Here is a 24,261-nt window from a genome sequence, read left to right on the forward strand (position 1 = left end):
AGAAGGGTGGATGAGATGGAAGATGGATAAGGGGTGAAAGATAGAAGAAGACTTAGGAAAACCATCTTTAAAGTGGTCAAAAAAATCTAAATGTAAACAGTCTCTATGTAGACATAATACATGATAGAGTTCAATGACATCATTTATCCATATGGTCAACTCCACTTATTAGGACAAGACTTTCTTATTGTTATTGTTGTAAAGGAATTTATTTTGTTCCCTTTCTTATAATTGCTATCAAGAAAACATACTAACAAAAATAATAAGTAGAATTTCTTTTTCTGCAACAAGCACATTAATTTAATTATTCGCTAAAAATAATTATACAAAGTCAAATTTAAGTTCAAATTTAATCTTTATTCACTTGAATCTTTAAATAAATTATATATCTTTATTTCTAAAGACCAAATCACTAAAATTGTTTACAAATTATTTATTCGCTATCAAAATTATCCTCAAAATATTTAAAATATGTTAAAAATAGGATAAAACACATTAATAAATTATTTCAACTTTAAAATTATGCCAATATTTTATTTTGATTTTTGTTATAAATATGTTTTAAATGATTCTATGCAAATCGAATTAATTAGATTCGATTTACACTTTTTCAATATAAATCGAATTAATTGGATTCAATTTAGTTTATATATATTGTATCAGTAGCAAATCGAATCAAATAGATTCAATTTACTATTAATAACAAATTGTTGACATTTATTACTGTTAAACATAAATGTCTATAAAAAAAATACTTAGTTAAATTTTAATAAAATATAAAAAAAAATCAAAACGAACAAAAATAAAAATCTAATTTTTGTCCGTCTAATAGTGAAAGGTGTGTCTAGAAATCAATCCTAATATAATAGGAAAGCTGGCCTTTCTTCCTTCCTTCAGATGGTGAAATGTCTTTCATAATTGCTGAAGCAGGAGCAATGTCAAAGTGAATCTTGTGGTGAGATTCTTTCGGGTTTGTCGTTCGAAGCCTTCTAATCGGCTAGTGTGTGCTTTTCAATTGAGTGAAATCTTTCTTTCTCCTTAAAATCTATTCTTGGTTTCATAAAATTTATATTTTTATAAATTTATGAATTTAAAATGAATAATAAATAATTTTTAAAAATTTATTAAAAATTATTTTTGATTCATTAACATTTAAAAAATTATTATTAAAATTTTTTATAATAAAAAAATTAATATAAAATATAACTCTTTAAAATGGCATAAGGATTAAGACTTCAATTTTTTTTCATAGAAGGGAAATAAACATAACATTTTGTCAGTTACTTTTAACCAAGTGTGAGAGAGGATGAAGAAGAAGGAGAGAGATGATGATAAAAGAGAAAATAAATAAATAAATAGAAACGGACATTAGAAGGGAAAAAATATGACCGTTACAACTTACACGCTGCAAATTTTCAAATTAAATCATTAAATAAATAAATAAATAAATGATAAAAGCCAGTTTCAGAAAAGGAAAGCTGCAAACTTTCCACTTCCACAACACTCCTTTCTGTCTCGGCATTGAATCATGGAAACAACGAACCAAGTAAGCAAAGAAGAAGAAGCTGAAGAACAAAGGAAAGACTTGGTTGTGTCTAAGGAAGAAGAAGAAGAAGAAGAAGTAGAAGAAGAAGCGCACCCGTATTCCTTTCATGTCTCTGGACCAAGGAATTTGTCTACCCTTAATTGGAGAGATCTCATCTATTCAACTTGGTCAGTACCCATCTCTCAATCTCACTCAAACTCTGCTTTTTTTTTTTTTTTGTTCAAAATTCTATTTAAATTTAGATCTAAATTGGTAGGATTAGATTATGGCTTCAAGCACAGGCTTTTAGAAAATAAATAAAAAATATGAATTTGAACTTTATATAAAGCGCGCTGCAACTAGGGTTCCAATAACTAATGTTGGTGTCTTTAGATTTTGGTGATCTAAAATTGGTAATTCCTGAATTGCTAAATAAATTTATATATATCCACTCCTATTATCATAGTATTTATTATATTTGTTTCAATTATTAATTATTTGGAGTGGAATTTTCTTCGCCCTGGATTTGTGGCATTTCCATTATTGTGTTAGCCTCTTAACGTTAAATTTGCTTTTGTGCAGTGAATTTTTTCTGAATATGAAATTTCCCTGTTGATTGGACTATTATGGGGGATCTTTTTTATTTCCATTTTAAAGTTAATTTCAATCTTGATTTTGAATAATAACAATGGTGTCTCTTTGATTAATAACCATGATTTGAGCTTGAGCAATGTCTTGTCACCAATAACTCTGAAGTTCCTCATCCCAATTTGAATCTGATCTTATGATATAAACATTGATCTTTTGTGGAATTCAGGAAGGATTCAAATTACAAAAGAACAGTGATTGCATGCTTTATACAAGCAGTTTACTTGCTTGAACTTGATAGGCAAGAAAAAAGAACACAAGAGACTGCACTAGCACCTAATTGGTGGATCCCCTTCAAGTACAAGCTCACACAAACTCTCATCGACGAAAGGGACGGATCCATTTTCGGGGCAGTACTCGAATGGGACCGGGCGGCAGCTATGGCCGACTTGGTCTTAATGAGGCCTAGTGGTGCGCCGCGAGCTGTTCTAGCACTCAGAGGAACACTACTCAAATCACCCACAATGCGAAGAGACATCGAAGATGACCTTAGATTCTTTGCCTGGGAAAGTTTGAAAGGCTCTTGCAGGTTTAAATTGGCATTGGAGGTACTAAAATCGGCTTCGAATTCCTTCGGAGGAAGCAATGTTTGTGTGGCAGGGCATTCATTGGGTGCTGGTTTCGCTCTTCAAGTTGGAAAAGCATTAGCCAAAGAAGGAATCTATGTTGAGACACATTTGTTCAATCCACCTTCGGTTTCTCTAGCAATGAGTTTAAGAAACATTGGAGAAAAAGCAGAGTCTGCTTGGAAGAAACTGAAATCCATGCTTCCTTATAGTGGCCAGGAATCTCGAGCCGGCGAGGAAGGAGATACCAACAAGAATCTAGGATTAAAGAGTTGGATACCGAGGCTATCAAGCTTCAAGAACTCCGGTTTTGGAGTGGGCAAATGGGTTCCTCATTTGTATGTAAACAATAGTGACTACATTTGTTGTTCTTATAATGATCCGGGTGGTGATGGTGGAGTTAATAAGGAGAATGTTGCACCGCCGGGGAATGGCCCGGTCGCGGCGAAGCTGTTTGTTGTTACTAAGGAGAGGCAGAAGTTCCATGAAGCTCATGGATTGGAGCAATGGTGGTCAAGTGATGCAGAACTTCAGCAGGCTATTCATAGTAGCAAACTGATAAGTAGACAGTTAAGATCTTTGTATAGTGGGAGTGGTACTTCTTCTCAAGTAACAACACAAGGAAAGTCTTAGTAACTGAAAATTGGAGTTTGTGAAATTGAATTCTTTGCTTTTATTTGTTCATATGATTCTTTTGTATTTGTTTTGTTTTCTGTTTTGGGTTTTTCTTTAAACAAATTAGTGTATTGTTTTGCCTTATAATAAGTGAAATCACTCTTACTGAAAAGTAAAGAGAACTTGCTGCTTTGATATTTGTCATTACATGTGGAATAATCTCAAGTCTTTCTGGTTTGAACACATATTTTCTTATTTTAGCAAGGTTGTGAGAACCGGACCGGTCAATAAACCGGTGAAGTCACTGGTTCAATGGTTCACTGGTTCAACTGGGGTTCAACCGATTTAATTAAATATTAAATAAAATTATTAAAAAACTTAAAATAATCTTAAGTATATAAATTCAATGATCTCTAACTTAATAAAATTTAATATTTCACATAATAAATTATCCATTACTTAATATTATAGGTTCACAAACAACTTCAAACATCAAAGTTTATAAGTAAACAAAAAATAAAAGTACATAATGACAAACCCATAATGTTCTACATTCAAAAGATACAATTACTAGCAAGTTTTCAACTAATCAAAGGTGCAACTCATCAAAAATCATAATTATCATTAAGTGTTCCAACATCTCCATCATAAACAGGTAATCCAAAGCTACCATCATCAGAAGTACCACCAAAAGAAGCTGTATTTGAAGAATCAGCAACATTAGGGAAATCCACATCAAGTTCCACATCTCCTCCATCTAATAAAATAAAATAGAAAACCAAGAAAAATTAAAGTTACAACTTTACATCAGATATTGAGAGGAAATGAAACAAGTTTTGCTATTTCAATCACCTATAGGATATGAAGGCATAGCATTATCCGTATAAATTAAATTTTCAATGCCTTCGATGTCTCCATTAGTAAATTCAGGATCACCTTCATCCGGCATTACACAAAAATCTACTGTGTCAATGCTTTGAATGTCAATTGGATCATAATTCTTCTTCTTGCGATGCATTCTAGATTGAAGGCGTAGATTATAAGTGACATAAACAATGTCACTTAGCCTTTGATGCTCTAATCGGTTCCTCCTCTTTGAATGGATTTGTTCAAAGAGGCTCCAGTTCCTCTCGCAGCCGGATGATGAAGATGTTTGATGAAGAAGACGAATTGCTATTTTTTGCAAGTTAGAAGCACTCCCACCATGTAGCCTCCACCATTCACCTACTAGAATATGTAATTCAACCATCAATTCTCATTCAATATTTAAAAAACATTCAAAGTAAATTAAACATAGAAATATAAATACTTACCAGGTTCAAGTCTCTTAATTGCTTTCAATGCACTTTCCCTTCCAAAACTTCCTTTTTGATCTCGATACAACTGTATCTCTTGCATTGCGGCAATCGAGCCATCGCAAAGAGTTTCAATATCAAATAAATCAAGCAAAGACCTCAAGATATTTGCCTTCTCAACAAACCCCTCACTATAGAAGTAATCTGGATTCAAAAAGTATGCTGCTTCATGGAGGTCACGCTTCAAATGCTTATCCCACCGCATTTTCAAGATACTTGTATAAGGTGTGTATGCAGATTTCCTATTTCTAAACATTGTCTTGATATTAATTTTGGCTCTTTGCATGCCCGCATACACGATACCCAGAGAAGGTTTCTCATCAGCATCAACAAGCCTCAATAACTTAATTAGAGGACCAACAAGCATAACAGTAGTAAAACAATCCTCCCAAAACTTACTATCCAAGATAATTGAACTAACCATCTTCCCATTGACACTCTTGGATAATTTATGAGAAGTGAAATATTTGTCAATCACCAATGCTTGCAAGTCTTGTTTATGATCATATATACTTTTCAAAGTAATGAAAACAGTAACAAAATGTGTTACTCCTGGTCGAACAATTTCTTTCCACTCTTTTCTTTTTCTAAGCCATGACAAGAAAATCATATGATTGTAAACAAAGACAGTCACTTTTGAAGCACGAGAGGCAAGGTCAGCTATGTGAGGAAGACTTGCTATGTCTTTCAAGATAAGATTGATGCAATGAGCAGCACAAGGAGACCAAAAAATATTTGGATACTTTTCATGAATGAGTTTTCCAGCAGATACATAATTCACAGCATTATCAGTAACCACATGCACAATGTTACTAGACCCAACCCACTCAATAACCTTAGCAAACAATTTAAACAAGGTATCGGCAGTTTTTATCATATCAGAAGCATCAACATGCTTAACAAATGACATACCAGCAGGACAATAAACTAGAAAATTAATTAACGTACGCTGCCTTTGATCAGTCCAGCCATCTGCCATCAGTGTACAACCAGTCCTTTTCCACGAGCTTCTATAACCTTCAACAAGCAACTGACACTCCTTCTTAAGATCGGCCAGCAAATGAACTCTCATTTCATCATACGACGGTCCCTTGAAACCAGGTCCAATTGCAGCAACGCCGTCCAAGGCAGGTTGAAAGTAAGGCGATTGAATTGCATTGAATGAAATCCGTGCATCAATGATCCATCTTGCAAGCCCCAACTTAACCTTGTGTTTAACTTGTTTACTGGCCAAGACACTTTTCAAAGCTGGTTGAGAGCCTGGCGTAGTCCTTTCCTTAAAATAACTTCCAATTGGAGTAGCAGCAATCGCTCTTCTCTTTCCTTTGTCTCCCATTGTTGCAGGAGCCGGAGGTTGTACAGGATTAGGCGCTTCACCCTCTTCTTCCGCTTGTGTTTCACTTTCCACATCATAACAATCAGCTGTATATTTTCTTTTTTCGGCCTTATTTTTTTTGTTTTCCTCCAAAAGCCTTTTGAATTGAAGTTCCACATCTTCAGTTACTTTGTTACAAACTTTAATTTGTCCAGGGATCTTTGCAAGATGATATTTCATTCTATATATCCCCCTTCCATTGTAAGTATTCAAGCAGAAAATACATGTATATTGAGCCTTGTTATTTTTGTCATACTTCACTGTAAAATACTGCCAAGCTGGATCAGATTTACCTCTGGATGAACCAGTTTGAGAATCTTGTGGCTGTGGGTTACTTTGTGATTGTTCCATCTATAACAATCAGAAAACCAAAGACCAGAAAACTTCAGAAAACCATGAAAATAATCAAAATATTCATCATGAAGCAACAAACAGAAGCAGCAAAACATATTCAAAATCAATAACAGCAATGATGAAAATAATGAAACAGCAAACAGAAGCAGCAATGCAAAACAGGCAGGTAACAGAAGCAGCAATGCAAAACAGAAGCAGCTAACAGAAGCAGAAAAAAATATTCATCATGATCAAAATATATTCAAAATAAAGAAGGCAGAACCAGCAATGCAAAACATATTCAAAATATATTCAAAATCAGGCAGGTAACAGAACCAGCAATGCAAAACAGAAGCAGCAAAAAATATTCATCATGATCAAAATATATTCAAAATAAAGAAGGCAGAACCAGCAATGCAAAACATATTCAAAATATATTCAAAATCAGGCAGGTAACAGAACCAGCAATGCAAAACAGAAGCAGCTAACAGAAGCAGCAAAAAATATTCATCATGATCAAAATATATTCAAAATAAAGAAGGCAGAACCAGCAATGCAAAACATATTCAAAATAAAAAACATCAATCATGAAAATTAAGAAGGCAGCATAGAATAGCCGAGCTCACAGAACTTCAGAAAATCAAAATCCAAAATCATAAAGGCAGCATAGAACAGGCGAGCTCACAGAACCTCAGAAAATCAAAATCCAAAATCAAGTACAGAACAGGCGAGCTCACAGAACAAGATCAGAACCTCAGAAAATCAAAATCAAGAAGCATAGGTGAAAGAACAGAGTCTTACCAAATTCAGAAGGAGGCGGGCTCGGCCGGTGGTCGTCGCGGCTGCTGTCGATGGTTGTGGGTGGCGACGAGGAGGCGGGCTCGGCCGGTGGTGGTCGCGGGCTCGGCTATGGTGGCCTTGGTGGCCTTGATGGCTGTGGGTGGCTATGGACGCTGGCGCCGAATCTCAATTAGGTTAGGGGAAAGGGGAAGAAAGGGGGGGAGTATCAGATTAGGGTTAGTCATTAGTGGCTTAGGAGACATTTTGCAAACGGCATTCTCCTTTTTTTTTTTTTAAAAAAATGCCAAAACGACGTCGTTTGGCATCTGAATTTGCAAACTATTGAACCGCAAAAAAACCGAACGATTCTTCCGGTTCGCCGGTTAACTGCCGGTTCGACCGGTTTTTTGGCCGGTTTTTTGCTAAGCGGTTATTAGCGTTACCCGGATCGGTTAGGTGACTGGTTCCCAGTTTTTTCGATTGAAGTCCAATTTTCAGAACCATGTATTTTAGTTTTAATATTTTCTGATTTCATTTCTTAATGAAAATCATTAATCAAACAAACCCTTAGTATCCTAATGAATTTATTCTGTGTCTAAATTTTACAAGATGTTGGATCAATTTTTAAGGAATTAATAGGCAGTAGTTCTATAAATCCACTAATATTATCAGCAGTGACAATAAAGAGAAGTACTTTTTCAAGTTGAAGTGGGAAAATATTTTATGTTTGATATATTTATATTTTATAGAAATACTTTTTATTAGAATTAGAAGCAGTCAAATTGTTTTGATACGATAAATATATAAGTACATCTCAAAAATTGCATCAAAGTTGTTTGTTTTTAGGGTAAAAAACCTAAACAAGCCAAAGGGAGATCAATTTTACACAGATAAGCCAAACCAAAATCTGATTCATCAATCAACCAAAGGACATTTCTATATAGTTCGAACCAAATAGGTTCGAACTCACTTTTCAAGTAATTCGAACCAAATAGGTTCGAATTACACGTATAGAACAAAGCAACATAGTTCGAACCAAATTGGTTTGAACCCTAACTTGATAATTCGAACCAGCTTGGTTCGAATTACTCAGAATTCGTTCCAGCAAGCAATTTAAGTTACGAACATAGTTTTCGCATCATGTCTTAATAAAACTCGTAAAGTTATTTTTGCCGGTGTGCATTAGACATACATTTCGTTTAAAACTGCGGTGACAGAACATATTCATTAACTAAAATCCCATTCAAAGTACATCGCACTAACGTTAACAAATTCTATCAGTCACCAACTACAAGCAAGAAAACCAATAATAGTGGAATCTAAACGCGAAATTGAAATAACAAAAGTACCAAAGCCACCAATACACCTAATCATGTCCCCGTGTGTGCTCTGCTCCTCCGAGCTGTGGGCAACTCCGACGTGTGTGGCCGGGCTGCCGACAAAGCCCACATCTCTTTGGCCGGTTCGGATCTGCCTCGTCCATATTGGTCCGTATCCGAGTGGACCTGGGACGACCCTCTCTCGCACGCCTCTTATTGGGGTCAGGGATGACAGTCGGCCCGTCATATGGTGGCCAGAAACCCTCCGGAATGGGAGGTGTGAAACCCATCTGATATACACTGAAGACCGAACTAAGACGATACACCTGGTGAACGTAAGGCTCCCATGTAAGCCGTGAGTAGGCACAACATGCCAGTGCGTGGGGACACAGAAAATGAAGTGCCTGGAAGTATCCGCAGTCACATGTGTGAGATGCAAGCGAGACTCTGTAGGTACCCAGTGAGAAAGAACCAGTCGGAGTTGTCTCTGCGACGATGAACTCGGAGTTATCCCTGTCGTACACAGTTACCGTGAAGCACCTAGCCGTCTTCAAGTTGGCCTCTATACACTTCACCAAGTGCTGACTAAATTGTTGTCTGGTACCCATATGCGCCTCAGCCTCCCTCCTTTTGCGAACAAATAATTCGGCCAACCTTCCGTATGTGCCCTTGATTAGCGAGCACACAGGAAGGTTTCTGACACCCTTGAGGATCGAGTTCACACACTCAGATATATTCGTCGTCATGTGTCCGAATCTACGCCCCTCATCACAATGCTGTGTCCACAAGGAATACTCAATCCGGTTAGCCCAGTCACACATCGCCGGGTCTTTGGTCCTAAGAATATCAAACCAGTACTGGAACTCGACCTCGGTCTTAGCGTACGCCGCATTCACAAGTAGCCTCCTTGCGTCTTTGCCCTTGAAGGTGAGGGCAAAATTTGCCGCAACATGTCGAATGCAGAATGCCCGGTATGCAGACAGAGGTAACCAGCCTCCGTCAAGAGCCTCAAGGGCGGCCTTGATGCCGTTATGCCTGTCCGAGATAACCAGCAGACCCGGCTACGGTGTCACATGCTCACGTAGGTGGGAGAGAAAGAAGGACCACGACTCAGCATTCTCACCCTCGACTAATGCGAATGCAACAAGGAGTATGTTGGAGTTCCTGTCCTGTGCAATCGCGACAAGCAACGTTCCCCCATACTTGCCATACAGATGGGTGCCGTCAATACTAACTAGGGGCTTGCAATGACGGAATGCCTCGATACATGGTGGAAAGGTCCAGAATAGTCTGTGAAAATAAGCTCGAGACTCGTTCAACTGTCCACCGACACGAACAGGGCTCGTCCTTAGCACTGCAACAGTACCAGGCATCGTCAACTGCACTCCTAACACCCACCTTGGGAGCTCGTTGTACGACTCATCCCAGTCACCATAGATGAGGGCAACAGCCTTCTGCTTCGCCAACCAGACCCTCCTGTAAGTCGGCCTAAACCCAAAGTGTGCAGCGGTGGCATTTATGAGCACTTTGATGCTGACGGATGCATCAGCCCTCACCATTGGCATAATGAATGCCGATATGACATGGTAATCCAAACTCCTGTGGTCGCTGGAAATGGAGGTGGCGAGACAAGTATGCGGTCCGTTGTAACGTTTGACCTCCCAAATCCCCTTGCGCTGTCGGAGACTGAGTCGAATCAACCATGTGCACCCATTGCCGAACTCAGAACACTTGCCCACATACCGGCGATAGTCAGACTCCACGATCTTGTACTGTACCCCTCACCGAATGCTGTAAGTCTTGACACTTAACAGGGCCTCTTCTTTATCCGGAAATTGCTGACCAACCTGAAACTCTGTCAGACCTGCAGACCCTTCAGCATCTCTAGCGCCAAATCCAGCCGGCTGCCCAGCAACCCCCTCCTGCCTCATGGCATCCAAGTCCAAAGAGGAAAAATGTGGAGGGTACTGCTGCGTGCCAGAGCTAGAACCACCGCCCGGCCCAGCAGGCTCACTTGCTCCAACATCATCGCCACTGTCATCAGCAATCATATCCGGCTCGACATCATCGTCCTCTGGATCATCCAAGAATCCATCTCCAACCCCAGCCGGTGCAGCACACTGTAAAGATGTCGGCAGATACCCACCTTCACCGACCTCGTCGCCTACACTGCCGATGAGATCAACAGTGAACGAAGGGGAGGCGACAGATTGGACGGGTGGCTCGTACGCAAGGACGGAGGAAGATGCAACGGCAGGTCTGGAGCTAGAACCGGCTACCGTGGCTAAAGTGGTGGTATTCCGGTTCGAACCCCCCGAGCTAGACACCGCGTCAACCAACTTTGCCAACAGTTCTGGTGTCCTAACCTCTGGAAACTGCCAGCGACAATGAAACATGATCTGCAAGTTCTCATCACTCCCGATTGTGAAACAATCGTACTTTACGGTGTTCTGGAGCACCGTGATTGGAAATCGATAAAAAAAACTTCTTAACCCGTTTCACACCTTCCAGACCGAGTTTCAGCAGTACAGAGCTAACAAGGTCCTCATACCTCGTCGTAGGCGTGACGATAATACAGAGAGGATCCTTATCAGTGAACTTCACACCGGAACGAGTTTTCTTCTTAATGGATCCTCTGTGGTGAACTAACACGGCGAAACTCTCCTCACTAGCCATGTAACCCCACTCTTATGATAGCAACTCACCTTCACACCATATATATACAGCTCTCCTCCTCACTAATTCGAACCATGCTAGTACGAAATATGGTCTGTGTAATTCGAACCAAGCTGGTTCGAATTAATTTACGTGTAAATCGAACCTATTTGGTTCGAATTATGGAGGTTGAGTTCGAACCAAGGTGGTTCGAATTATGTGGCTATGGGAACATGTGTAATTCGAATCTATTTGGTTCGAATTACTTGGAAAATGAGTTCGAACCTATTTGGTTCGAACTATATAGAAATGTCCTTTGGTTGATTGATGAATCAGATTTTGCTTTGGCTTATTTGTGTAAATTTGATATCCCTTTGGCTTGTTTATGTTTTTTACCCTTGTTTTTACCTAACTTTTTTCTAGAAACACAAATAAACAATTCAAAAAATAAAATAAATATTTAGGCCAAATATTTATTGTTGCAACAAAAAAAAGTACCTTTTTTATCCTAAAAGTACAAAGAAACAAGAGGGGCTAATAGACTCGTCAACACCAAATCTGTCTTATAATTAGAACTTGAAACCATTGATACGATTAGGAAAAGAGAAATTCTAAGGTGTTTACAAAATTTGTGTTTAACTTGTCTAAAAGATAAGAGGTAAAAAAGTAGATTGCACTATTTATATTTGTGTCAAAGTAGTTGAAAATTTAGGCATATAAGAAAATATCTTAAAAAAAAGTGTATGTATATTATTCAATTATATTATTAGGTGTATATACTAAAATTAATTATTAAAATAAATTATTAATATAAAATATATATTAAAAATAAGTACAAATGTAAAATATAGTTTTAATTTATGTAATAACAAGGAATCTTTTTATTTATATCTCATGCTTATAATTAAGGATTTAATTATTTTATGTTATAATGATATATTTTAAAAATATAATAATAAAAAAAATAATTTTGATAGAATAAATCATTAAAGATATAAAAACTTTATCTTTTTTATGACTTTTTTTAGTAAAATATTTATTTATTTATTAAAATATGTCTTTAGAACATATATTAAACTAAAAAAACAGTTTAAGTAATCATAGATATTGTGATTTATTATAGGATAAAATTATGTATTTTTTAATTTATTTTAATATTTTTTTATAATTTAATCTACATTTTTTATGAATAACTTAAGATGCACAGACAATGACAAAGAACGGTGACACTTATAATTAATTGAGTCCTGAAGAGAAGGGGGAACTGGGGAAGGGACTTTGGCAGCCCTAAAATTTTAATTTTGCTTTTATATAGGACATAGCATCTCCCGGTCTAACCGATAAAAAATTAATCGGTCATATAAGAATTTGTTTTTTGAATGAATTGTTGTATGCACAATTTAAAATTTGAATTTTGATACTTATTTAAACAAATTAATAAATTAATTATTAAATCAACTCAAATTAATTTGCTTATATATCTATCTATTTGTTCAAATATGTTTGGCCCTTTGTCAATTTAACTTATATATATATATATTAATGTATCAATAAATACTAATATGTCTATTAATATAAGGTTTTTTATAATTTAATTAAAAAAAATTTGAATTCAAGTCATACAAATAACAAAAATCTTATTTCTAAATATGTATAATGAAAACTTGAAAAGTATTTTAGAAATAAAAATTTGTGTACTAAACCTATACTATTAATATATTCTATATATATAAACTAACTTATACATAAATTCAATCAGGCCTTCTTTAAAAAAATATATATTGAATTTTATAGTGAAAAAAGCTAACTTATACTAAAATTAATTTTGGAATTTCAGCGTCAATAGCATTTCTTAGGTGGTTACAATTTTGTGTGTGTAACGTAACTCAACAACGCTGAAAGAATTCAAGGTGAAGAACGGTCAAAGAATTTAATGGTTTCACCGTAAATTTATTAACCCATTCTGGAATTGATTATATTGAAGACTTTTGAAGTACATAGCAAAGTATTTCAACAGAATGTTGGCATATGCAGTTGCTAGTTCTACCAAAAGCCTAGCACTAGCAGTAGTAGGGTGTCATGTAAGAGCATTTTTATCTTATCTTATTTTATTATATTTTTGCGTAATCTTGTAGGAGAGGATAATAGGAAATGAGTATATCTATTGCTAAAGTATTTAATAATTAATTTTGAGGAGTGCTAGGCCAACAAATTTTGTGATTTGTAATTATTAATTAATTAGTGACTATTAGTAATTTTAATGGTGTGAGATTTTATCTAAAAATGTGAGATTATTTACTTTATTTTTGTTGGTTAAGTGTTGGCCAGATTTCAATAAAATTGCTGTCTCTAAACTTTTTCATTAATTTTTTCCCTCAATAAAAAAAGGTAAAAAAAAAAATAAGGTATTTCTTGCGCCGCAAAATTCAGAGCTGGCAGTCACGAGAAATGGAAGAGTTTGTTGGAACCACCGCCGTGAATACAAGGATCAGAGCCAAAATGCCAAATCTCTTTAAAGAGTTTCAAAACAAAAAAACGATAAAAATGTATAATTACATTAAAAATTCATATCCACTTATCTTCTTATGAAAATAAAATGTAAATATTTACCTAATTATATATAGTTTAAAGATGTATTTAAACACAAATATACACAATTTCAAAGAAAAAATAGGTTAAATATAATCCTTTAATAAAATATTTCAAAGTCAAATTAAAACAAATTTATTTCCAAATAGTAATAATTATTCCAAAATTGTATTTTTTAAATAAGTGAGCACTTATTTTAAGGTTAACAAATATAAAAATTGTTATATGTACACACTAAAAAAATAAGTGTTGTTTATATATTTTTAATGTATATTTTATATTTTAATATATATTTTATATGAGTGATTAATTTAATGATTATTTTTTATGTATATGTAAAATAGTTGATAAATATACATGCAATTATATTCTAAGGAATATTATGCTAGGAAATAATAAATTTAAATATTATAAAAATTTGTTTGTTTAAAATTTTCAAATGGTTAGAAATTACTTTTAGTATTTCCACGAATAAATTAGCTTAGGGTTGTTCTATTATATATATTCCTAGAAATAAATTTTTAATTTCTGAAATAATTCTAATGCCAATAAATTAAAAGGATGCATGAGCTATTTGACAATAAACATAATAATGGAATATAATAATAATTCTATATCTTGCTTTTTATTTTCTTGACATCATAATATCAGATGCCTACATTTTTTATGGAAAATAACATTTTATATTTCAATCAAAAAATTATTTAAGAGAATAAATTATTCTCGAAAAATTAAAATTTTGAATATTAAAAAAAAAGTAAAATTCGACCATTTTATTGGTATCTTGTGGCCATCGATAAAAATTGTCATCAAAATATAAAATAAATAAAATTATAATAAAAAAAACATGTTCAATGGATCGTACATTTTATATGAATCACTTTTGTATTATGAGTGTCGAAGTTCTGATCTTAATGAGTTTGCTTCTACACAAAATTATTTTACCCTTCAATCTTACAACTCTATTAAACAGGTTTAAGTCGCTATGCTAAACCTCGAATAATTTGTAAAAACAAAATGTTTTAAACTATAAATTAGTTGCACTTATATTAAATTATTAGTTTTAGTTTTAAATAAAGTTCAATAACACTAATATTAATTAATTTCAATTGGTACATACCAAAACACAAATAAATATGACTTGTTTTTTTTTAAATTATTTTATTATTTTCATTAAAAAAATATTTTGACTTCAAAATAAAAGAGATCATTGTTTATTGTACTACTTTTTTTTTTTGTTCTGTGAAAAATATTTTTTATTTTTGTTGAAAATATTTTACCACTATTTTCACACAATGTTTTATCTACTAGAAGTATTGGCCCTCCACTACTATTTTCACAAAACATACATGACACACATTTTACCACATACAAAATTATTATTTTCTATTTTTACCTAACATATCATACACCATAAAACACTGAACACTAACTACACAATAATTTTTTTGATATTGCTATCAAGATTACTGAATTATAATTATATTACTATTTACCACGTACAAGAACACTATTATTTACTTGTAATAATTATAGGATCATTCCTTTATATTTTGTAATATTTCTCTACTTTTTTTATGTATATTTTTGTATACCAAATGTTTCTTTGATTTCTTCGAATAAAAAAACAGAAAAGTAAAAAATTTTATATACTTATCATTATGTACTCCTATTATAATTAATTACCATTAACATTAAACTAATAAAAATATAATCTAAGTAACATTCTTGCTCAACAAATTCATGAAAGTGACAAATTTCAAAGAAAATTTGAGTCAATTTATTCAAAAATTACAACTTTAAAATAAATATTTTTGTAACTAAAATTTAAACCAAAATACCTTATTAATAAGCTGACATCAATAAAAGTTCTTATATTTTAATTTTTTTTAAAATACTTATTTAAATTGTTTATATAAATTAAACGAATTTGGATCCTCTAAATTTTGAATTTTACTTTAGAGGATAAAGTATGATCTATTACCATTTATTTTATAGGTGAGACAAAAAAGACATGAGAGAAAAAATATTCAATAGTGAGAGATCTCACTTTATCCTCTAAAATAAAAATTTAAAATTTAAAAGATCCAAATTCAAACTGAACTTATATAGTTATTAAATTCGCTGACTTGCCAATAAAAATAATAAGTATTAAATTCAAATTTTTATTTATGAGACATAAAAAAAATTATTTACCAAAGCACTTTCACTATATTTATTAAAAAATAAAAAATAATTAAACTATAATTTATAATATTTATCAAAACACTTTTGCTATATTCAAATCTTTATTTATTATGCTAATTTGACAAAAATAGTTTGAATACGCTCAAATCATCTATATCATACATATATGGTTCAAGCTATTTTTGTTGCAGAAGAACTTCAATAAAAATATGAGTCCGAAGAATTCATAATTAATAGCTTAATCCGTTGTTCTGATTGCACTTTTCATGCCTCCTCTTGATCGCACACATGGAGCATCTCATTTGGAATTGGAGCATAAATATTATTAGAAACAATTATAAAGAACATAATACTATAATTCTTCCATCTAAGTGTTTAATTTTAATATTTCAATTGGAAATAATATTAAGAATGATCTTTTGAAAAAAATTCTCATTTATAAATGAATGATTGTTGTTACCTACAAGAATTAAGAGAAGTAATTTTTTTTTTTTGAAAGAAATCTTATTCATAGTTCTTGTTAAAACGTGAGAGATATATTTAGAATAAGAAGAAGGTGAAAAGTGTTATATTTTCAAATCTTATCATTTTAAATAAATAAAAATAAATAAGGAAAATTTAAATAAAAAGACTTACTAATGCACTATTAGAGATTTAGAAATTTACAACAATAAATTATTGTTATATAATGAGTGTGTAAATAAAAACTTGAATATAATAGAGAATAAAAAAATATATTTACAAAAAAGAAATAAATAAAAAAATTGTCTAAAGATATTTATCTATCTAAAAGAATATTGGTCCTTCTCTCTAAATGATAAAAATTAATTCTTTTTAATAATTTTTCTATTAAGAATTTTTTTTAATAATTAAATCTTTTTAATATTCTTTATAATATGTTATCTAAAAATAAAAATTATATTCCTTATAATGACATCAGCATCAATAACATATTTTTGAAATTAAAAAATAATAAAATTGATAATTTGAAAACTTGTAATTGAATATTTATATTAAAAAATTAATTTTGATACACTATAAGTGTAAAATAATTTTATCCAATTAACGTATATTTAAAAGGACGGATATAATTGGACGACTATATAAAGGTGAAAACTCAGGTACAGTCGACTTCACGTGAAGTTGATAGTTGAGAGCTGTTAGATGATTTGACTAATTTAACTAAATTTTCATCTAACAACTCTCAGCTATTAACTTCACGTGAAGTCGATTGTATGTGAGTTTTTACCCTATATAAAACATTTTATATTGACAGTGATCAAAATTAAACTCTAATTTATAATATTTTTATTTAAAATATTTTAAAATTTATCCTATATTGTATTTAATAAAATTTTAAAGATTAATAAAATAATGAAAACTTTTTTGTTTGTTAAATACAATTAGGCACCCACTACAAGTGGTAAAAATCAATTGTAGAAACAAATATCAAACATAAATTGCTTCACTTAAAAATTTTGAATAAAAATCAACTTTATAAAGAAAACCAAAGACACACTAAAGTAATGAGAAAGTTCTAAAAAAAAAAAAAAAAAGGCTTACGTAAGTTTGCTTGTTTAAATAGCCTTCTTGAGTAACGCACATAACATGATATTGCTCCCCAGTTTGTGCACTCCAATTCAGTTATCCTCTCACTCCTCACAACAAAAGATGGATAAGAATTCTAAGAAGCAAACCATTATTGGCAACATCGCTGTCGCAACGCTACTCTTCTCAGCCCTTTTTCTCCTCTACTGTTGGTCTTCTTCCTCTTTCACTTTTCCTAATCAATTCTTTTTACCTTCCAATCAATCCCTCTGCACTAAGGTATGCGCACTTCTCTATTTCTTCAGCCATTTTCCATCAAATTAATAGATTTTTTTTAATATAGATGCAAAAGAAAAAATCTATTCTTTTTATAGGTTTAATGTCTTTGACAAACAAAAAAAAGCTGCAGATTAAGAACAATTCTAATGAATGGAGTACTTTTGGAGTATTATATGTGATTTGTTTGACAGATGAAATAAATTAGACTAATTTCATTTTAGAAAAAAAGATATTTAGTCTCAAATGATATAGTTCATGACGTTTTGAAACAAAGTGTTTTTTAAAAAATGTAATTAATTTCGTTTTTGAATAAATAGTCTTTTTTATTTTCGAAAGATTTTAATTTTAACAAAAGAAATTTTGACTGTTATTTTAGAATTAGTCTATTTTGACGGTTCTAATTTAGATAAAATCAACTTTCAAAAATTATAGGTTTAGGATTAGTCTATTTTATCAAATAATTGAAGAGTTTATTTTGTCAAAAACAGAAATTTTCAATTCTGTTGACAAAATAGTTTAAATTTCCAAAAAAACTCTTTTGATTATATCAAAATCAGAATTTATCGTCCTAGTTATTATTTTCAATAATTTTCTATATTTATAGAGCACCGCCATTGATGGCCATAAAGCACAACACGATAATATCGAGCTGGATTCAGCTCTGGCAAAAGCTTCGACGGAAAACAAAACGGTTATAATTGCAATAGTGAACAAAGCATATGTGGAGCAAGAAGAAGATAACGTTGACGGCGAAAGCACAATGCTTAACATATTCTTAAGAAGTTTCTGGTTGGGAGAAGGAACAAGGTCTCTGGTGGATAACCTTCTGATTGTGGCGGTTGACAAAACCGCCTATGATAGGTGCAGGTTCATGCGGTTGAACTGCTTCAGGCTGGAAACAGACGGGGTTGATTTTGGTGGAGAGAAGCTTTACATGTCTAATGATTTTATCAAGATGATGTGGACAAGAACTCGTTTCTTATTGGATGTTCTTAAACGGGGTTACAACTTCATCTTCACGGTATGTACCAATTCCCACTGCTTTTAAGTTTTAACTAATTATTACTTACCTTTCTTTTCTTTCTCGTTTATTTTTCTTGTGTTGTTGGGTATGGAATGCATGATATATCTAATAATTTCACCCACCGCCACCTGTTAGTCTGTATTTATTTTACTAATGTCATTCTTTATCAATGAGTTGTTTAACAAATATTCATACAATCATACAAATTATAATAAAAAAACCAAAATAAATGACTTTTTTTGGTTCATATATATCAAGGTTTACACTCCATTTCTGTATATAGTTAAAAATGAAAAAAATTTGACAAATCCATATATCTAGTATTAGTATGAAATCCGGAAAAATTATTATTATTATTATTATTATTATTATTATTATTATTATTATTATTATTATTGTTAAAACTTGAACATGCATGTAAATGTCATGTACAAGATAAATTATTAGAATTTGGTGAGAATATTATTATCCAAAAAAAGATATATATATATATATATATATATATTATTTTTGTTATGTAGTTGATGTAATTTAATATGTAAAATATTTTAAACAACTTTTATTATTAATAATTAATAATGTATTATTTCTAAATTCGTTTCAAAGATAGGATAAGTTGATCATTTTTCATTTTTTCTGTTGATACTGACAGAATATAAAAGAATATAAAAACTGAATAGTTAATTTTTTACATTAATTATAGACTCAAAATTAAGAATTAATGGTAGAAGCGTTTTTACTTTTTACAATGTTGCTATTCAATAAATAATTTATAATTCATTATGATTATATTTATGTCAACTATAGAGAATAAAATTCTAAATTATAGGAAAGGAAATAAATAATTACTTTGCACACTTCATTCCCCTATTAGAGTATGAAAGAATAAAGTGACCTTTCAAAACAGGAAAAAAAAAACTTCGTTAAATTGCAAAAGCTACTGGTCTTTAAATTAAGAAGGAAATGATGTAAATATAATTTAAATTATTTTAGAATTAGCCAATAAAATGAGAAATATCATACCTAAGAAATTATTATATTTTGCTTTAACTATTCAAATGATAATTTATAGCACTTCAAAAAAAAAATTGTATGCACTAGCTAGGTAGTATTAAAAATATAGAATCTTTAAACCACTAGAAATAGCGTTATCACCAGATGTTGACTATAAGAAATTTCAGTAATAGTCATTCATTTGAATAATTGTTGCTACCTAATCTTTATACGGATAAAAAACAAAAACCATGGTGTTAATTAACTTGCCAAGAATGGAATTTAACTGTGAACAACAAAATTTGGTAGTCTCCAATGAAAACGTACCAGCTGGTTCTAGTTGATAGCATGCTTGTTGTGTTGCATTAGGTTTTGATTTGTTTATTTTTTTTAAAATTTTATATTTATATGCTTTCCTACCAAAAAGTAAAAACAAAAATAAAAACCTAGTTTTCTTGGCTTTTTTTCAAAAAAAAAAAAAAATCAACTTAGCTTATTGATTAGCGTGACCCAGCTAGATCAATATGGTTATATACAGTTAGCATAAGTTTAAAGGAAAATCAAATTTAAATTCATTATTTATATATGGCTATGTTGATTTAGAAATGTTTTAAAAAAATACATGTAATTCGAACTAATCTGATTATCTAATGTAATTAATATTCAAGTATCCATGGTAGGAGTAAAGTAGATATTAAGAGTATAATACGTTATTGAGTATTTTTTTTTTAAAGTCTTTATTTCATAGGATTTGTTTTATTTTTCTAGTTTGTTATAAACTCTATTTTATTGGATTGAATTCTTTCTTTCAAAATAAGATAAATTAGCAGCATTGAATCTTATTTTTGAATAACTTAATGAGTAATAAACTCACCTAAATTGTTATTAATTTTTATTTGAATCTTATATCTTTGAGTAACTGAAGAAGATAATACGTTTAACTTTGAAGTTTTCTTTATCAAGAACGTAGTAGTTTACACTTTACACCTATCTTTGGAATAACTGAATAGGATTATTGAGTGTTATTTAAGAGATAAGCACCAATTAAGTGAGGGAATCATGTTTAACCAATGTCCAAAAAAGTCGTTTATGTTTCAATGAAAAAGTCCAAGCATCAATTTCAACTATTTTAAATACTCGGATTCTACCCAAAAAAAAGAAAAAACTAAACGTATTTTCTAATACGTATATATGTAATATCAATTAAATAGGTTTGTTAATATATTTACTCCATTTGAAATTTTGAATCATAATATTTAAAATATTTATACTAGTTTTTATTAAACAACAATAAAAAATAATATTTTAATTAATTCTAAATTAAACTTGTAGTATTGTAATTATTTGTGTGCAAATAATTAAAGGTAATAAATATTATAAATTAGAAAAAAAAATATACAGCATGTGTATATTGGTTTAAGAAAGGCAGAATAGAAATATAGAGGAAAGTTATTTAAGTGAGAGAAAATGTTTAATATTTTTTAAAATAAAATCACCCGTTTTTCATTCTCCTTCGGTTAGGCCATCAAGAAACAAAGAGCGAACCCATTACAAATATTAAAAAATAAGGATAAAAATTTATTTATTTCTCAATAATCTTCTTAACTAATAATTTTAGTTATATTTTTAATATCTTAATATTAAAAATATCAATAATTTACCTATTTAAAATAATATTTAGGGTCAAGTGTGGAATGCGAGAACTTTGGGTTAGGGAAACATTTTTATTTTTATGATTTGCTGAACACGATCTTTGGATAATTGGATGTGTCTAACACCACCATCACTTCACATATTATTTCATGCATGTTGTGTTTTTCCATGTTGTTTAATGTTTACGTGCACCTAACTGCGTTTACCACGGTTTCCTTCCATAGGATCAAGAGAATTGGCACCCAATTATAATGTGTGCATGTGGTTTGAAACACATTTCAATATTTCATCAATCTCATGAATCTTTTCAAAATTCTACCTTTAATTGTTTATTAGTACCAACACATTATAATTCGGTAAGGTGAAGATTCATATACAATTGTCTTTATTTAAAATTAATAATTAAAAATTAAATTTATTAAATTATTTAATAATTTTTAAATATCAATTTTATATAAAAATATTTACATATGAATTTTACTGTTCATTAATTAAATTGTTTATGTTTGATAGAGAAATTTAAAATAGAGATAGAGAGATCAAGTGGGATATTTTTCTGTTATAGTTTGGTGAAGTATACAAAATATATACATGAACTTGTTTATTTTTTTTATATTTTTATTTATTTATTTTAATATAAAAAAATTACATAAATATTTTATAATATATTATAATGTTAACAAAAATAATTATATTTTATTTTTTAATACTAACTTAAATAGTTATTCAAATAAATGATGATTTTAAGGATTGTACAAAATATATTTACATTAGAAATACGAATTTAATTTTGATATACTGACCGTATAAAATATTTTATATATTTGTATAATTATATCGATTTTAAATGATCATTCACGCAGTAAATATAAAATAATTATTTTATTAGATACATGTGTAAAATGGAAATATTGGCCCAATATATAGTTTCCGGGAAAAATGGTTTATTCTTTTGTGAGTTCCAAGGATTATTGAATCTTGATGTAATTCAAATAGTAACATACTTGGCATTTTATTGATTTTCACAGGATACAGATGTAGTGTGGCTTAGAAATCCATTTACCAAGTTAAGTAATAATGAAACAGAGGATCTCCAAATAAGCACAGATCATTTCAATGGCAATAGTTGGTCACCAGAAATTCAACTAATCAACACTGGATTCTACTTTGCTAGATCAAACAACAAAACCATCTCTTTATTTGAGACATGGTATGCCAAAAAGGACAACTCCACAGGAATGAAAGAGCAAGATGTGCTCCTTAACATGATTCGCAATGAGGGCATAATTGGAAAATTGGGACTTAGGGTTAGGTTCTTGGACACACTTTATTTTAGTGGGTTTTGCCAAGATAGCAAGGATTTTAGGCAGGTTACTACAGTGCATGCTAATTGTTGTAGGAGCATCTTTGCTAAGGTGAAAGATCTTAAGGCTGTTTTGAGAGATTGGATGCAATTTAAGAGATTAGAAGAGTCTAATAATTCTATGGTGAATAATATGAAGTGGAGTGTGCATGGGCATTGTTGGCATTCATGGAAAATATCTAACAACACAAAAGGGTAATAAGCATCACATAAGTATAGTTCAATGATGCTATTACTTTTGAGTTCAAATATATAGGCCTTTGTTAATAGTGAACATTTGAGTTTATGTGTTGATTATAGTTAAGAGGTGATCAGAAGAAATTTCACAGTAAATTATTTAAATTGTTTAAGCTTTCTCAATAAAAAAAACTACTTTAATCTGTTTTGTGATAGTAAGAGATTAAATTAGTACTACATGACAAAGTTATTAGTAGTAGAATTAAAAGTGATTTAATATGTTTTTAGGATCGAGTATTATTTTGATTTTCAATGTTTGGATCAAATCCTAATTTGGTCCTTAACATTTTAAAGGTTATATTTCTGTCTCTAAAAATTTTAAATAGGTTTAACATTGTGTTTAACATTGTCCTACCATCAAATTTGACATTAATTAGTGGACGTTATTAGTTACGTTATATATTTTTCCATGTGTTAGAAAAATATAATGATTCTAAATACTTCTCCTCAAATTTTTCTTTATAAAACTTTAAATTCTAACAATCAATGATCAACACTTTAAAATTAAAGAAAAACTTTTATATTAATGATCCTTTAGTGAATTGATTTCACTTATATACTAAAATCGAATGCTATTGCCTCCTCAATATGCGAATTATTTGTGAAATATTCAATGGTGGGACGGCATTGAACCAACTTAAAGCTTTTTTGGAATTGAAATAGAAAGTTTGAAAGTTTTTTAAATTGAAATAGAACGATTGAAATATTATAGATCAAATTAGAATTTTATCCAAACATCACAGATTAAAATAATACTTTACATTTTAAAAAAGGTTTTATTATGTTATGAGTTGTACAATTATTAACGTATGTATGTAGTTGTACTTAGCACATATCAATTCATTCTTTCCATCAGGCCGGAAACCTAATGACTAATCCTCTGTAGAGGCAAAGTGGACGACCCTCCCAAGCAAGCAAGCTCTATTCCCATCCTCCAGTGAGTATCGAACTCGGGAGAGATGGTTAAGAGACACAGACTCTCAGACTCTCATCCATCTGTGTCAACTTGCGTTATGATATTTCTTGGATTTCAAATGAAGTCAAATATGAAGAAACAAATAATTCTTTTTTAATCGATGGGCTCAAAGGCCCAAGGAAACAAAGCTAACTAGCCACAAGAAACAAAATTCCTCTGTAATTAGCAAAAAAATGTATAGCAATACAAGTCATACAATTTTCTAAGAAAAAAAAAAATCAGAGCCTGAAGATAAATTGAT

At 31.1% G+C, this 24,261-nt stretch overlaps 3 protein-coding genes across 3 annotated transcripts; 2 read left to right on the forward strand and 1 right to left on the reverse strand.

The window, feature by feature from the left end:
* Positions 1 to 1,296: 1,296 nt before the first annotated feature.
* LOC107619717 (GDSL esterase/lipase At4g10955) lies at positions 1,297 to 3,526 on the forward strand. Its single transcript, XM_016322013.3, has 2 exons — positions 1,297 to 1,713; positions 2,343 to 3,526. The coding sequence occupies exons 1-2, from the start codon at positions 1,529 to 1,531 to the stop codon at positions 3,370 to 3,372; spliced, it is 1,215 nt and encodes a 404-aa protein (XP_016177499.1). The 5' UTR covers positions 1,297 to 1,528; the 3' UTR covers positions 3,373 to 3,526.
* A 433-nt stretch (positions 3,527 to 3,959) lies between these two features.
* Positions 3,960 to 6,435, reverse strand: LOC148543701 (uncharacterized). Its single transcript, XM_088500636.1, has 3 exons — positions 4,668 to 6,435; positions 4,207 to 4,578; positions 3,960 to 4,111 (listed from the first exon to the last, which is right to left on the reverse strand). The coding sequence occupies exons 1-3, from the start codon at positions 6,433 to 6,435 to the stop codon at positions 3,960 to 3,962; spliced, it is 2,292 nt and encodes a 763-aa protein (XP_088356762.1).
* An 11,120-nt stretch (positions 6,436 to 17,555) lies between these two features.
* LOC107616893 (uncharacterized protein At1g28695-like) lies at positions 17,556 to 23,149 on the forward strand. The gene is made up of 3 exons (XM_016318782.3): positions 17,556 to 17,774; positions 18,379 to 18,795; positions 22,473 to 23,149. Exons 1-3 carry the CDS (start codon positions 17,556 to 17,558, stop codon positions 23,004 to 23,006), a joined length of 1,170 nt encoding a protein of 389 aa, XP_016174268.2. The 3' UTR covers positions 23,007 to 23,149.
* The last annotated feature ends 1,112 nt before the right edge of the window (positions 23,150 to 24,261 follow it).

The sequence above is a fragment of the Arachis ipaensis genome, chromosome B9 (assembly GCF_059453495.1).
Source record: "Arachis ipaensis isolate K30076 ecotype BB chromosome B9, ASM5945349v1, whole genome shotgun sequence".
Classification (NCBI taxonomy): Eukaryota; Viridiplantae; Streptophyta; class Magnoliopsida; order Fabales; family Fabaceae; genus Arachis; species Arachis ipaensis.

What these genes read in the sequence shown, in the direction of transcription:
- LOC107619717 (XM_016322013.3), top strand. Translation starts at nt 1,529, where the DNA reads ATGGAAACAACGAACCAAGTAAGCAAAGAAGAAGAAGCTGAAGAACAA. An exon ending in GATCTCATCTATTCAACTTG is followed by an intron (nt 1,714 to 2,342) that starts GTCAGTACCCAT and finishes TGTGGAATTCAG; the next exon opens with GAAGGATTCAAATTACAAAA.
- LOC148543701 (XM_088500636.1), bottom strand. Translation starts at nt 6,435, where the DNA reads ATGGAACAATCACAAAGTAACCCACAGCCACAAGATTCTCAAACTGGT. An exon ending in AATTAAGAGACTTGAACCTG is followed by an intron (nt 4,579 to 4,667) that starts GTAAGTATTTAT and finishes ATATTCTAGTAG; the next exon opens with GTGAATGGTGGAGGCTACAT. An exon ending in TATGCCTTCATATCCTATAG is followed by an intron (nt 4,112 to 4,206) that starts GTGATTGAAATA and finishes TTATTTTATTAG; the next exon opens with ATGGAGGAGATGTGGAACTT.
- LOC107616893 (XM_016318782.3), top strand. Translation starts at nt 17,556, where the DNA reads ATGATATTGCTCCCCAGTTTGTGCACTCCAATTCAGTTATCCTCTCAC. An exon ending in ATCAATCCCTCTGCACTAAG is followed by an intron (nt 17,775 to 18,378) that starts GTATGCGCACTT and finishes CTATATTTATAG; the next exon opens with AGCACCGCCATTGATGGCCA. An exon ending in GTTACAACTTCATCTTCACG is followed by an intron (nt 18,796 to 22,472) that starts GTATGTACCAAT and finishes TGATTTTCACAG; the next exon opens with GATACAGATGTAGTGTGGCT.